The sequence below is a fragment of the Culicoides brevitarsis genome, chromosome 3, assembly GCF_036172545.1.
Source record: "Culicoides brevitarsis isolate CSIRO-B50_1 chromosome 3, AGI_CSIRO_Cbre_v1, whole genome shotgun sequence".
Classification (NCBI taxonomy): Eukaryota; Metazoa; Arthropoda; class Insecta; order Diptera; family Ceratopogonidae; genus Culicoides; species Culicoides brevitarsis.
This window is the reverse complement of record NC_087087.1, coordinates 466,155-479,612: the sequence shown is the minus strand read 5'-3', so window position 1 is coordinate 479,612 and position 13,458 is coordinate 466,155. Positions and strand designations below refer to the sequence as shown.

The 13,458-nt window shown below is 30.6% G+C and overlaps 1 protein-coding gene across 1 annotated transcript; it reads right to left on the bottom strand.

The window, feature by feature from the left end:
• Positions 1-752: 752 nt before the first annotated feature.
• LOC134834384 (innexin inx7) lies at positions 753-2,899 on the bottom strand. Its single transcript, XM_063849026.1, has 3 exons — positions 2,634-2,899; positions 1,757-2,566; positions 753-1,685 (listed from the first exon to the last, which is right to left on the bottom strand). The coding sequence occupies exons 1-3, from the start codon at positions 2,771-2,773 to the stop codon at positions 1,283-1,285; spliced, it is 1,353 nt and encodes a 450-aa protein (XP_063705096.1). The 5' UTR covers positions 2,774-2,899; the 3' UTR covers positions 753-1,282.
• Between the last annotated feature and the right edge of the window lie 10,559 nt (positions 2,900-13,458).

The window sequence follows — 13,458 nt, the reverse complement described above, 5'->3', positions numbered from 1 at the left end:
TACTTTATATCTGTCTAAAAAATTGAATGAATTACGAGCTGTTTTATTTGAATTTAATTAACTTAACGATAAAGAAACCGCTGAAGTTGTGTATAATAATAATAACAATATTCTCATGACTCATGGGTCTTTGTCGTGATAAAAAATGAAGATGGTCCCAATGTTATTTATTTAACTACCCGAACGAACAAACAAACAACACACACGAGTTGAGCTTTACATTACAAGACATTTAAAAATTGTAAACGAAAAGAGATTACGTAGAATGTGTGCATAAATTTTCATTTCTCTAATCTCTCACCTGCTGTGATACAAGAAAAAATAACATAAATTTATTTAGTAATAATGTAATATTTATTTCATGAGAGTCGCTCTGTGTAGTTGAAAGCGTCTCGGCATACGAAAAATTTATTTATTAATAAAAAACATTTTTCTAACGCTCGCTCACTTGTTTGTATCTCTTTTGAGCTAAAACTTGACTGCATTAAGCACTTTTTAACACGACAAAATTCGTTTGTGTGACGTTTGTTACAGTTAACCATTAAAATATTTCTCCTTTTATTTGCATGAATGCGTTTTTTATCCCTTTTTACATTTTTTGTCATGTACGAATGTCGCATCGCGTCTAAAACTAAACAGTATGGCGTGTGAATCACTTAAAAATAAGTCAAAGAAAAATGTTGAGAACTTGCTACATTATTTTATTAGTTGTTAATTTATTTATTTATTTCTGCCAGACTTGTTTCGTGCCATGAAATGGAAAAGGTAATAAACCTGCGTCGCGTCGCGCTATGGCTCTTGTGTAAAACAACAACAACGACACAAGATAGATGACATAAATGTGTGATGTCTCATGTTGTCCTATGCAAGCGCTAAGTTTTATTGCCATTTTGAGAGATGAGTCATTTATCTTCTTTCTGCGTGTTCGTTGTGTGTCTCAGAGATGTCAGAAAGTGTATCTATCTTGGAATGAGACAAGAAGACAAATAATGGCGGCAACGAAATCGAAACGTCGTGAACAAAAGAAACGGGAGCTGATATGTAAATAATATGTGTATGGAAGGAGACATCAAGCTGATTTCAACGAATTTTTTTGAGACACTAACCGTTTTTGTTGATGATTAATTGGATCTTTTTGTTTGTTGAAAGACACCTGTTACCATTTTTTTTGTGTTTTTTGACATTTTAAAGGGAATTTTTCAAACATATGTTTCAATTTTTGTCACTTTTTTTTAATGTAAAACGAACTTTTCATGAATAAAAGTTGTTGAAAACTTAATTTTTAATCATCTTTCCATCCGACTCGTTTTCCTGTTGGTTTTGATAATTTTGTTTCCGAATCCGCATCTGAATATTCGCCATTATCTACTGTATCAAGCGTTATTTTCTTTGAACTTTCATTGTCAAAGTCTAAAAGATTTTGTTGTAATGGAGCATAAGGCGATTTTTTGACATCTTCTAACTCAATATCTTCATCTTCTTCGCTTGTCGTATTCATTGGCGTTCGAATCTCGTCGGCAATTTCCAAAAAGACTTTTCTGAAAACATACGGCTCAAGGTTAGCTCCTATGTAATAAAGGAACAACCAATCCGATAAACTATATTGACGAGTAACGACAAGAACGTCCCATGGATTGAAGTTTTTATCGATTGTTGAGAACACGAATCGATTGAATCTGTTCGAACTGAAATTTAATTTAAAATAAAATGATTAGATAACGAGTGAGATACAAAAAAATGTATATTTGGTACTTACGTTGCATGATAAAAAATTGTAATGAAACGCCAAATAATTGCCAAAAATGAAATACACAATAAAATCATAAACCAAAACCAAAGGAAAATGTAAACTTTTTCGTTTATCACATTTAATGCCATTACACACAACGCATCATGTTTTTGAATCGATCCTGAAGCGCCATATTTGTAAAAGTGACATTTGGTAACTTTTGGAAATACAACATCAAGTACATCCATTTCTTTCGTAAAATCGTCTTGAATAAAATCGAATCCTAATGTTAGGAATTTTCCGCCCAAAAATAGATCTGTGATGTAAATTTGTAAAATGACATGTAACAAGTTGAGAATTTCACAAGTTGTCAAGAAATATCCCCAATGCGGATTAGCTTTAACATGTGAGTAAAAAGCTCTTTTGATCAGTTGTATTTTTGTGTTTACAGTTGCTTGTGACGGGATTTTCAAGCCACTTAGAACAATATCATCTTTTTCAACATATTTCGATAAAGCAATCATATGCAAACCATCAACTAACGCCTTTAGTTTTCCTCCTTCGATTTTCTTCCATAACAAATGTGTGCAATAAAACATGAGACATTGTCCAAAAAGCACAAATGGCACCCATTGATAGTATGCATGATGCGTGACGGGATCTTCTTCATACATTGGCCCAATTCCCGGATGAGGAATAACGCGAGATTGGAGCATCGATTCGTTCAAATGTCTCACAATTGTAAAAGTTGTTGTGAAGAAGCAAAATGTGTTCATCACATGTTCGGGCACAGCACTTGATCCCGTGATACATTTTATGTGTTCGCCAATGTATTGTCTGAAATGGAGAAAAAAACGAGTTGATATGAGTTTTTGTAACAAGATAAATGATTGAAAATATGTACCTCGAAGTGACAAGAATCGTCGCGATAATTAAAATTAAAAATGTCACCCGATAATGACATTTAAAGGCAGCATTATCGATCGAAACTGTCTTATTCTTGAGATGAAAATATTTCGTTGCTGTCGAAAATGTACCCAACATTGCTCTTTTCTACAATTATCGATTTCTATATTTAAAAGCTTTTATTGATCAATCAATGCGACGACATTATTTATCAATTAGCACCTTTTCTACTAATGTGAAAAAAATACACGTCTAACTTTTATCAATATCCGACGAAGACTGCGGAGGAATCAATCATCGTCGGTTTTCGTTACTGAGAGCGGAACATTTATCTGAATCTTTTAATAATATTGAGAAATTGAATATAATCGTCTGTATTGTGATTCCTTATCATCACAAAAACTCACAAATAACAAAAAGCCCTTTTTGAGGGCATTTGATAAGTCATTGCTCGAATTGCTTACCTCGACGTAACAAGAACAGTGCCGATCAACAAGAAACTGAATGTCGCACGATAATGAAATTTGAATGCAACGTTATCAATTGACACAGATCTCTTTGTTGTAATTGTCAAGTATTTCGACACAGAATCAAATCCGCTGAGAACTAACATTCTTTCTCTCCGCGTATTTTAATCTAATCTCAAAAATGAATGAAACAGATGCGGATTAGATTAAATAATCCAAAAACAGAGCGCGGAGATAAGATTTTAATGAACCAACACGAGAAAACAAAACTTTGATCTAAAGAAACTTTTTGTCAAGTAACGCATTTGTGATATCATCGAACACTTTTTGCAATGAGAAATTATTTTTTTTAAGACATTTCAATGAAAAATTGTAAATTTTATCAATTTTTAAATTATACATGTTGTGAAAATACGCTTGTGTGTCGTGCAAAAAATTGCAATACAAAAGTCGCAAACTCATCATAAAAGTGACGTTTTTATTAGGTATTATTTTATGAACAATTACGATTTTGATTACAGTTCTTATCAACGTACATTTTTTTTACGGAAAGGTGTTTCACGCATTTACGGAAATTCTTCATTTATGAATTAACCTTTGTCAAGTCGACATCGATTGTCTTTAGTTTTTTTGGAAAAATATTTTTTTTGTGTTTGAATCTTATCTTAAATATCGAATGGAGATATATAAATGGAATGTATTTTGTGTGTTGTGACTTATCTTATCAATTTAGGGTGCTTTATTATACGATGATGATCATTCATTTTGATGTCGAGAGTGAAACTGAGTACAATGGAAATTAAATTTATTTGCTATAATTCGATATTTGTAATGAAATAAAGGCGTAACAGATCGATCATGAAGTTACAAACAAAATTTTCGATCAGTATTTCAGTACTTTTGATCCAAAATGTTAGTTCGCTCTATAATTTTATTAAAAATTTTGTTAAAAGTCAATTCGGCGGATCCTCCTCGTTATTCATGTCAAACAACTTTTCACAATTGGACAGCGAGAATTTGTGATTTTAAGCATGTAATTCGCAGTGTTGAAAATTATAATTGGATTCCCGTTGCTGATCTTGGAAATGAAGCGAAAATCAACAATATTAAATTTTACGATTCAAAACTGCCTGTTTTTACAAATAATATTTGTAAAACATTCGAAATAGTGCAAGAATTGGAAGTGTCAGATTCTAAAGTTCAAACTCTATTGCCCGATGCATTTCTCGCATGCACCAAACTAAAATCATTAAATTTGGGATTAAATTTGATCGAAACTTTCGACAATGAGACATTTGCATTCAATGAAAATCTTCAAGTTTTGAAGCTGAATGGCAATAAATTTAAGAAAATTAATGATTTGTGGATTTTTCCGAAGAGTTTGCAAGACATTTCATTCGGCAATAATAGCTTAGAAGAATTTTCAATTAACTTTTTGAAAAGAAATAAGAAATTGGAGAAATTATATATTTATGGAAATGATTTTGAAGATTTGCCTACTGAACAAATTGTGAGAAATTTTTTGGTTTTGAAGATTTTGGATCTAAATGACAACGAAATTTCATGCGAACGTGCAACAATATTGTACAGTAACATACCGTCAAGAATCGATGTTCATTTTAGGCGAGAGCAGAAAAAAAGATTTTATCGCCGAATTCCTATTGAGAATGATCAACAATGTCTTTCGGATAAAGTTTGGATGGCAACGAAATATCGAAAGGAACATAAACGTTTTGATGGTTATTTGACACACATTCGAGAGCTTCAAGCCGATTTAATTGATAGAATTGAAAACAATTCAAAGCTTTTGGATGAAATGTTGAAAGAATTGTCAGAGGCAATGATAAAACGTTCAGAGGCGATCAAATCTTGCTGTTGCCATTAAAAGGCGATTGTCACACTTTAACAAGTGCAAAAATCAATTATCGAGCAGGAAATGATTTTTCTATTAAAAATTTTTGTTATTTACAGTTCCTTGTTTAGTTTCGAATACAATGGTAGTTTTAAAGATATTTTTATTTCTTATCCCCTTTTTAAGTGTCTCATTTAGTGAAAAATCTTTCAAATGTAAGGAAGAAGAAAATTCTTGCATATTCAAAGGCGTTGAAGTCGAAAAAGATGAGATAAATTGGCAACCTGAAGCAGAAAACCCAGATATGGTTGACAACGTAACCTTCATTGACAGTAAAATTCCCGTCATAACGAACAATATTTGCAAATATTTCACTGCTGTTCGAGAAATTCGTCTCAATAGTGCACATGTACGTCAAATTAACGAAGATGCCTTTAATAGTTGTTCCGTTCTTTCACGTCTTTACTTGCAAAATAATCGTATTCGAAGTATTCCAAAAGCTGTTTTCGAGCACGTTAATATTTTTCGATTATTTTTGGATGGCAATCGTTTGTTGAAGCTAAGTGCGTGGGTGTCAAGTTTAGAAAATTTAACAGTTTTCTCTGTTGGAGGCAATAATTTAACGCATTTCGATCCGAAACTCATAAAAAAGAACAAAAAGTTGGCAGTTTTGCATTTAGCATCGAATGATTTGAGCGACGTAGATGTTGAGACAATTATAGAAGATCATCCAGCATTAAAGGCTTTGCATTTAGACGACAATGAGATTTCTTGCAACCGAATGATAGAAATTCTTGAATTTTTGGAAGAGCATGATGTTAAAAGAGGAGGTTTGTCTCATTACAAAATGCGATATTACAATCAAACAGTAATTAGTGATGGCTTCAAATGCAACGGAGATGTCGAATGGATGGCATCAAATCACAGAAAGGATAACAATTTGGTAATGAAATCGATGAATGACTTGAAAGAGGGCGAAGATATTGTCGAAAAGCTGTTATATGAAGCAGAAGGTAAACTTGAGGACATGTACGAAAGATTGATGAAAGAACTCGATGATCAGCAAAAAATGATTCAAGAAAAGTGTTCTTCAGCAAAACCATCAACTACAACTACAACTACGACGACAGAAGAGCCGTCAACAACAACTCCTGAAGATAATAATTTTTAATTTTATTAAAATTTTCAACAATGTTCCATGGAAACAGCTGTCATAAGTAATTCTTTCACTTCTTTCAATCGTTCTTCGTATTTTACGATTCGTTGAATAATTCCCGCTTGCCATTCTTGATAGTTTGCTATAGCATTGTTCATAATTTTGTACTCTTTTCGGTAATGAACTCCAATTAAATCGACATCTCCGTCGCATATCTGCCCATTTGGTAGATAAAATGGCTCGTGAAATCTTCTTTTAGGAGCATCTGCTGTTTGATTATAAGCGATTTTATAATAGTCAAGAATGTCAAAGAATTCAACCAATTGCGAACACGATATGTCATTGTCATTTAATGATATTTCAGCCAATTTCGGTAATTGCATTAATATTCCTGACATATCGAATTCGGACAAATCGTTTGAATGCAAATATAATTTTCTAATTTGTCTCAAATTTCTCACAAGTTTCGGCGGAAATCTTCGTAACTCATTTTTGCCCAAATTCAATTCTACTAAAGAACTCAAATTAGCGAAAACATTTGAATGTAACTTTGTAATTTGATTTTGTTGTAACTCTAATTTCCGTAAATGGATGTTCGTTTCAAAAGTTTTTGGATGAATTGCTTTGATGCTGTTAGCATGAAGCAAGAGACGTTGTAAGAGAACGCATTCAGTAAATGCATCTTGATGTATTTCTTCGACATGTTGGAAAGAAAGATCAATTTCTTGAATAAACTGATGTTTTGTGCAAAAAACATTCGTAATAACGGGAAAAATGCTTTGCGAAAAGAAAAGCTCGTCGACGAGATATAAATTGTCAGGCTCATCTGCTTCCCAATCGTAATCTAATTTTGTGGCATTTATACCTAAAAAAGTACATCTGTCACCTGCTATGGAACACTTTAACACTTTTTTCGCCGAAATTAAATCTCGAAGAGAAATCGAGAGTAAAATTATAAAGAGTAGCGTTATTGAAGACATTTTTGTCAAAACTGACTTAATATTTAGTATATCTCAAAGAGGTTGATAAGGGAATCGATTATTTACATCGAAATCAATTCGCTTAATGTCATTACAAGCGTGAAAGTTTCATTTTTTTCCCTTTTTATGATAACATCATCATCATTATTTATTACTCAAACTTCTTTTCACAAAGTTTTCGGACAAATACCGGTTTGTTTTGACTTTGCGATTTAATGTATGGTCTTCAATTACGCACAAATTTCACTTTTTAATCTTTCGTACCAAAAAATATTGCGCTTTCGCGTGTACGTAACTCATAATAATCAATAATTTAATAATAAAATGAGGAAAGGATGTGATTAAAATTATAACGAACCCTTTAAGTGATGCACAGAAGGTATAATTATGAAATGACGATGTGCAATAAAGCATCATTAATGATCCGGATGTCTTTTTGTTCTCCTAAAATCATCAAAATCGAGTTAACAGAGATTTTGACGTAATATTTGTTATTTTCATATGAGTTATGATCCATTTTTCATGAAAGTCGTACAAATTTTACAAACAATTTATTTTAAAAAACCAAATTTAATTAACAAGCGTATATAACAAAAGAGAGTTTCCTCTTTAAGCCATGAGTTTCGCTGCCATAATTGGTAACACGACAAATTGCATCGTCTTCAGGGATGATGCTTGCACATGAACAGCTGTGTTATTTCCGCCTTCTTTTACATCTTCAGGCTTTTCGCCATCAGCGGGCGTATCTCCTGCTCCGCCATCAGCAGCTGGAGGATCATCATCCTGTCGTTTGACCCGTTTCAATACATTTGCTAATAAGTTATCCTCATTAATTGCAAACGCTTCACAGTGCATAATGTAACAAGCCATTAACGTAAATCCGAGGAGAAGAATTGTAGCACGCATCTTGAATATTGTTTAAAATTTTCTTGAAATTTTTTCGATATACGTCTGTTCTTGTCAAGAGCTTTTCAAGTAATGAAGAGAGAAAATTCAATTACAACGGTTGACAATTTTTCACATGTTACTATGATTTTTGTTGACTTAAAGAGTAAAAGTCTACAAAAGTCGATAAAGTGTTCGACGATGTTTTTAAGACAATCGGAATGTTTTATCCGAAAAAAATAATTCCCATGCATCGTTAGTGAATTCTGAGAAATATTGAATGGTTGAGAGGATGAAAGAGAAGCCAGAAGCAATATTTTGTCAAATTAAATCATTAAAATAATTTTCGGTCCATCTTTTTAGTAATAATAATAATAATTTGTATATTTTTTTTCTCTTTTCAGGTAAGCATCTTCGATATTTTTGATAAACAGACACACACACAGATTAGAAATATGTATATGGATACAAAACATATCAATTATTAAATATCATCGTAGCGACTTCGATAGTTTTGGTATGTAACAAACACTTGAATGGCGTTATTATCATAATTTTTTCTTAAAAGTTTTTTTTTATGATGATGATCGTCATTATATACTTATTGGTATCATAACAATTTATATTATATTTTATACGAAATCCATTTTTTCCTGTTTTTTATCGTTAGAGACAAGGATATAATGTTGGATAATAATAATGATGAAAATTATTTTATTACTTTGTAACAAATTTTGATTGAAAATTTAAAACTTTCAATTTTTTCAACAAAGTATCAAAAAGCGGCATCGAATTAAACCACTTTTTGTCAAAAATATCCAATTTATCTTATTATTATTGCCTTTTATTAAATTTTCATCAAATTGTTCGTATGCCATATAAGGATGTTACTTTCCCAAAAAGTGCCTGCAATGGTTAAACAATAACTTTACAATAAAAGCAAAATGACACACGATTCATCTTTAATTTTTGCTGTTGTTCGTTTTTATTAACATCACTTTCCCCTCCCATCACAATCAATGTTTTAAGCAATGCAATCGCAAGCAGGCAATTTCTCCATACATTTTTGCTATATTTGGTGCAATAACGTTCGTTTTCTAAATGTTTGTTTGTTTGTTCGTTCGTTGGTAGAAGCAAGATGCTCGCTTGCTTATGAAGTATAATAAATATTAACCTTGTGGCCCTTCGTATATTATTATTGCTATTATTGCAATTGCTATTATTTTCAAATCAGTTTGAGGATTGGTTTTAAGTTGTATAACTTTTCAAGTAGTTTTCTATTTTTTATGATGCTCTAAATTCAAGAGAATTTACTTTTTTATGGTATCTCAAAAAAAATTTTTTTAATTTTTTTTTAACAATTAAAAAATTATTCTGTTAAAAAATATCGGTAATAAAAAAGGTTCATATAAACCGTTTTGATTCAACACTAATGTACCTTAAAGAAATAAACAATAATAATAGCCCGAAGTAAAACAAATAAAACGAACAATACAATAATATTCATAAGCTAATTGCTAATGATCCATTTTTGAAAAAGTAAAATATAAAAACAGAGGAATTCGATACGATCTTCGTTTAGCCTTTTCTTTGAACTAAGTTTCATTTTTAAGATGTGCCTACTAACTTTACGTTTCGTAAAAAGACATGAAAGATATATTTATGTGAAAGTATTTGAGTCATTTAATATATTATTAAACAGGATTAACAACGATAAAATGCGCCAACGAAAGAAGGCGAAAGTTTTTTTTTGTCTACACGTAATCTGACATCTTCTTGAACAACAAGTCGGAAATCAACAGTAGTGACATTTCATTGCAGCGGAAAATTGAGTTTCTCAAACCTGCAAATATTCGTTATGTAAACATGTTGAAATGTATTCATGAAATAGTTGACATGAATAAATCTTTTTAATTAGACAAAATATTAGATCAGATAATGATTTTTTTTTTTAATTTTTACCTCTTTTTCGCTTTCGAGTCGAGCTTGTTCGTAACGTAACCCGTATATTTAAATTGATTGTCAAATTTTTGTGCAGTGTGACAACATTACGTTGTTATTGCTCGGTAATTAGGTAACGATCGAAGGGAGTTGTCTCGTTATTTTGCTTTGTTTTTGAAAGAATAGCGAATTGACTTTCATTTGTTTCTCGTATTGAGGACATGACAATCAATGTAGGATAAGATAAATCAAAAGGAAACGTGACACAGTGTCTTTCAAGTGCTAAGAAACATGTCGTTAGATAATTTTTGTCTTTCTTTTCAAGCCATTGGTGGTCTAATTTATGAAAATGAATGAAAGCTGCTTCGACGCGACTCGATCTGACATACAAAAAAAAAACGGAATAAATTATATTCTCGATATGGTAACTCGTTCATTCATTACAGTTTATTGCAAGTAGACAAGAAGTTACACTAATTAACGAATAAAGTAGTTCAGATTTTGGATAGGAAACTATTTGCGGAAACATAATGTTAAGTTTTATTTAATAATAAGGAATTTATATTGAATTCAAATCGGTTATTGTTATAGTTTCTTTTTTAAATTCTTTCTGCGCATGCTTGCTTGCTCTACTAATGAATATCTTATTTGCACTAAATCATTTTTTTTTCAATACGCAATTAGGAATGTTCACAATGATATGAAATCAAGAAAACACGATTAATATTGTTGTTGGGATCCGTTATAATCCTATTATTATCACGTTGCATTATTATGTTGTTCACATTATTGTAAAAAGTGACCGTTTCTACTTAAGAAGTGAATGCAAGCAAAAAATGTATAAGTAGTTATAATCAGATTTTCAAATATTAACCAAACTAAAAATTTTCTCGACTCTTTGGAGATTATTAGATGGTTGCAACATACCTGAAATGCATTAAAAAATTGTCTCTACTCTATTTTTTTTCGTTAGTTTAAATCTAAAAAACAAGTCAATTCATGATTTAATAACAAACATTGACCTTGTCTATGTATAAAAATAAAAGATCATGAGTAATAAGTTTAAAAAACAAAATAAATCGATCAATCTAAATTGCTCTATATAAAGCATTGAACGTGAATTGATCAAAAATTTGGTTTTACTACCGGATATTTTAAGACAATAGTCTCCTGTCACTTAAAGATAATTAAGTTTTGATCCATTACTGCAATTGCTTCCTTATGTTAGACTCACAATTGTTAAATTCGTGCAAATCCAAGTCACAAATGGAATGTCAAGTCTTTATATTAACTTGCAATCAATAAAAGCTGCATAAAAAACTATAGATTTCTTACCACACATGTTTCCTTTTTTATTATTAACTTCTTCTTTTTTGCTTTTTTGTATTCTTTCAACAGAAACACTCCTCAATATATGATAATTAAGACACCATGTTTGTGTATTTCATTTAAATATTTTACTCCAAAAAGCACCTGCAGAGTGTCGTGAACCAAGAACCTCTTGAGATGCCTTTTTTCAGATAGATGATTAAATTATTACTTAATTTCACTGCCCACAAAGTACAACACGACAATTTTCGTATCGAGAGAATTTTCATGCAAAGAATCTTTTTTGCATTCTTTGTGCAATTTTTTTTTTAATTAAACAATCTCACTATTTTAATATTATTCGCATAATATCGTAAATAATTATAAAACAGTCACTAACAAAAACGAAAAAAAGGAAAAAATCGTAGCACAAGAGTGAAATCAACATGAATATAAGTATAACATATGTGAATAGATGTTAGAGATAAGAACTTGTGTATATAATGACTTTAACACGATTCGCAGTAAATTAATTTTGCCTCAGCTTTTTGATTCGCCTTTTTCATTTACTTCATCTCTCGTTCTCCCTCGTGCATTAAATGTTTTAATATAAAGCAGTCGAGTGCCATGTCATCATGTCATATGTGATTATATGCATTTTCCTGCATTTATTCGGAGGAAGGTGTAAGAGCAGAGAAAATATCTCTTAAAGTTAAGCCAAAGTAAGCTCTCGCTCTGTATGTGGGCGATAAAATGTTTATAAAAAAACATGCATTAAAACATAATCAGGGCGATTTAAGTACATGTAATGACTATTTTTTCCTCTTCTAATACGATATTGGCAGTAATGAAGTTTCGTGTTAACAAGAATAAGATAAGGATGTTTGTATGTGTCTACATAAAAAGATCTCATAAAAATAATAACAATCGTTATATAAAAATAAATATAAATAAACACAATAATAAGGAAGAACTGAAAATATTTATGGCAAATAAATGGAATACAAAAGAGCAGAGAAAGATCAAATTGGAGCCTACATAATTATACCACAAAGCTATAAATGAAATGAAATGGGTGCAACAATATCATGAAATTCTACAATCGAATGCATCTCTAAAATAGTACAAAACACACAAAAACGAGCAATACACACAGGTGAATTCTGCTTTGCTGCCCACTTTTGTAAAATAAATAACTTTGTTCTGTTTTGTTTATTTAAAATGCATCCTACAAACGAAAAAAAAGACGACGACGCAATTTCAGATTTTCCTCGACTTGCAGATAAGAATGTAGAAGTAACAATAAAAACCTTTCTATATATTTTATTTATTTATTTTATTGAAGAGCAATCTTTCTTCTTCTTTTCTCGCTGTCCAGTTTATTTTTTTCTCCATAGTATTTTTTAAACAGTAAAATAATGAAACAAAAATAATGTGGCATAACAATGATAACTATAACTGTAACAACAACAACACGGAAAATGCTTTATTTCTCTTATTTAGTTGAGATGGAAAAAGGAAGTACATTTAGATTGAAAGGGCGATGGCACTTCGTATTATTATAATTTCTTTATTATTATGAAGATAAGGTGTTTAGATAGACACAAAAATCAACGGGATTTCTGAAAATATGTAACTTTTTATACGATTATTTTATTATTATAACATTACAAAAATTCTTATGTAGGATTATTTTACGATTATATGACAGATTTTACTTCGATGTAACAAAAAAAAGACCACCCTTTAAAATATAACTTTTATTATTTTTTTTTATTAAATAAAAAATCAAAAAAGAATAAAAAAAATCCCTCAGAAATAAATCTGGAAGCAATAAAATGAAACAAATAAATAGAAAGGGAACTAATTTTTAAAAAATGAATATTAATGTTGTGTTGTTTTTTGTACGATTATCCGTTTAAGAACGTGGTAGGTCTTAAAATAAAAAAAAGTTGATCTATTGTCTTGATTCGTAATGCTCTTTTTTGTTTATGTTTCATTTATTGTCTATATAACTTGCATTATTGCTATGTGCCTAATAGCTGAGACAATCAAGACAATGCATTTAATACGCCTTTGGCTGATAATATTATTGTAGTAGAGTGTTTTTGTATATATGTTTTAAAAGTGTATTACATTATGTATGTATAACATAATTTGAGAGCAGAACAAATAATACAAAATCAATACAATGTTGTAACGAAAATATATATTCATAAAAAACTAAGTCCAAT

Bases quoted from the DNA above. Each gene is read 5' to 3' on its own strand.
- LOC134834384 (XM_063849026.1), bottom strand. From the start codon at position 2,773: ATGTTGGGTACATTTTCGACAGCAACGAAATATTTTCATCTCAAGAAT. The intron at 2,567-2,633 runs GTACATATTTTC...TCTCCATTTCAG, and splicing joins ACGATTCTTGTCACTTCGAG to ACAATACATTGGCGAACACA. The intron at 1,686-1,756 runs GTAAGTACCAAA...ATTAAATTTCAG, and splicing joins ACAATTTTTTATCATGCAAC to TTCGAACAGATTCAATCGAT.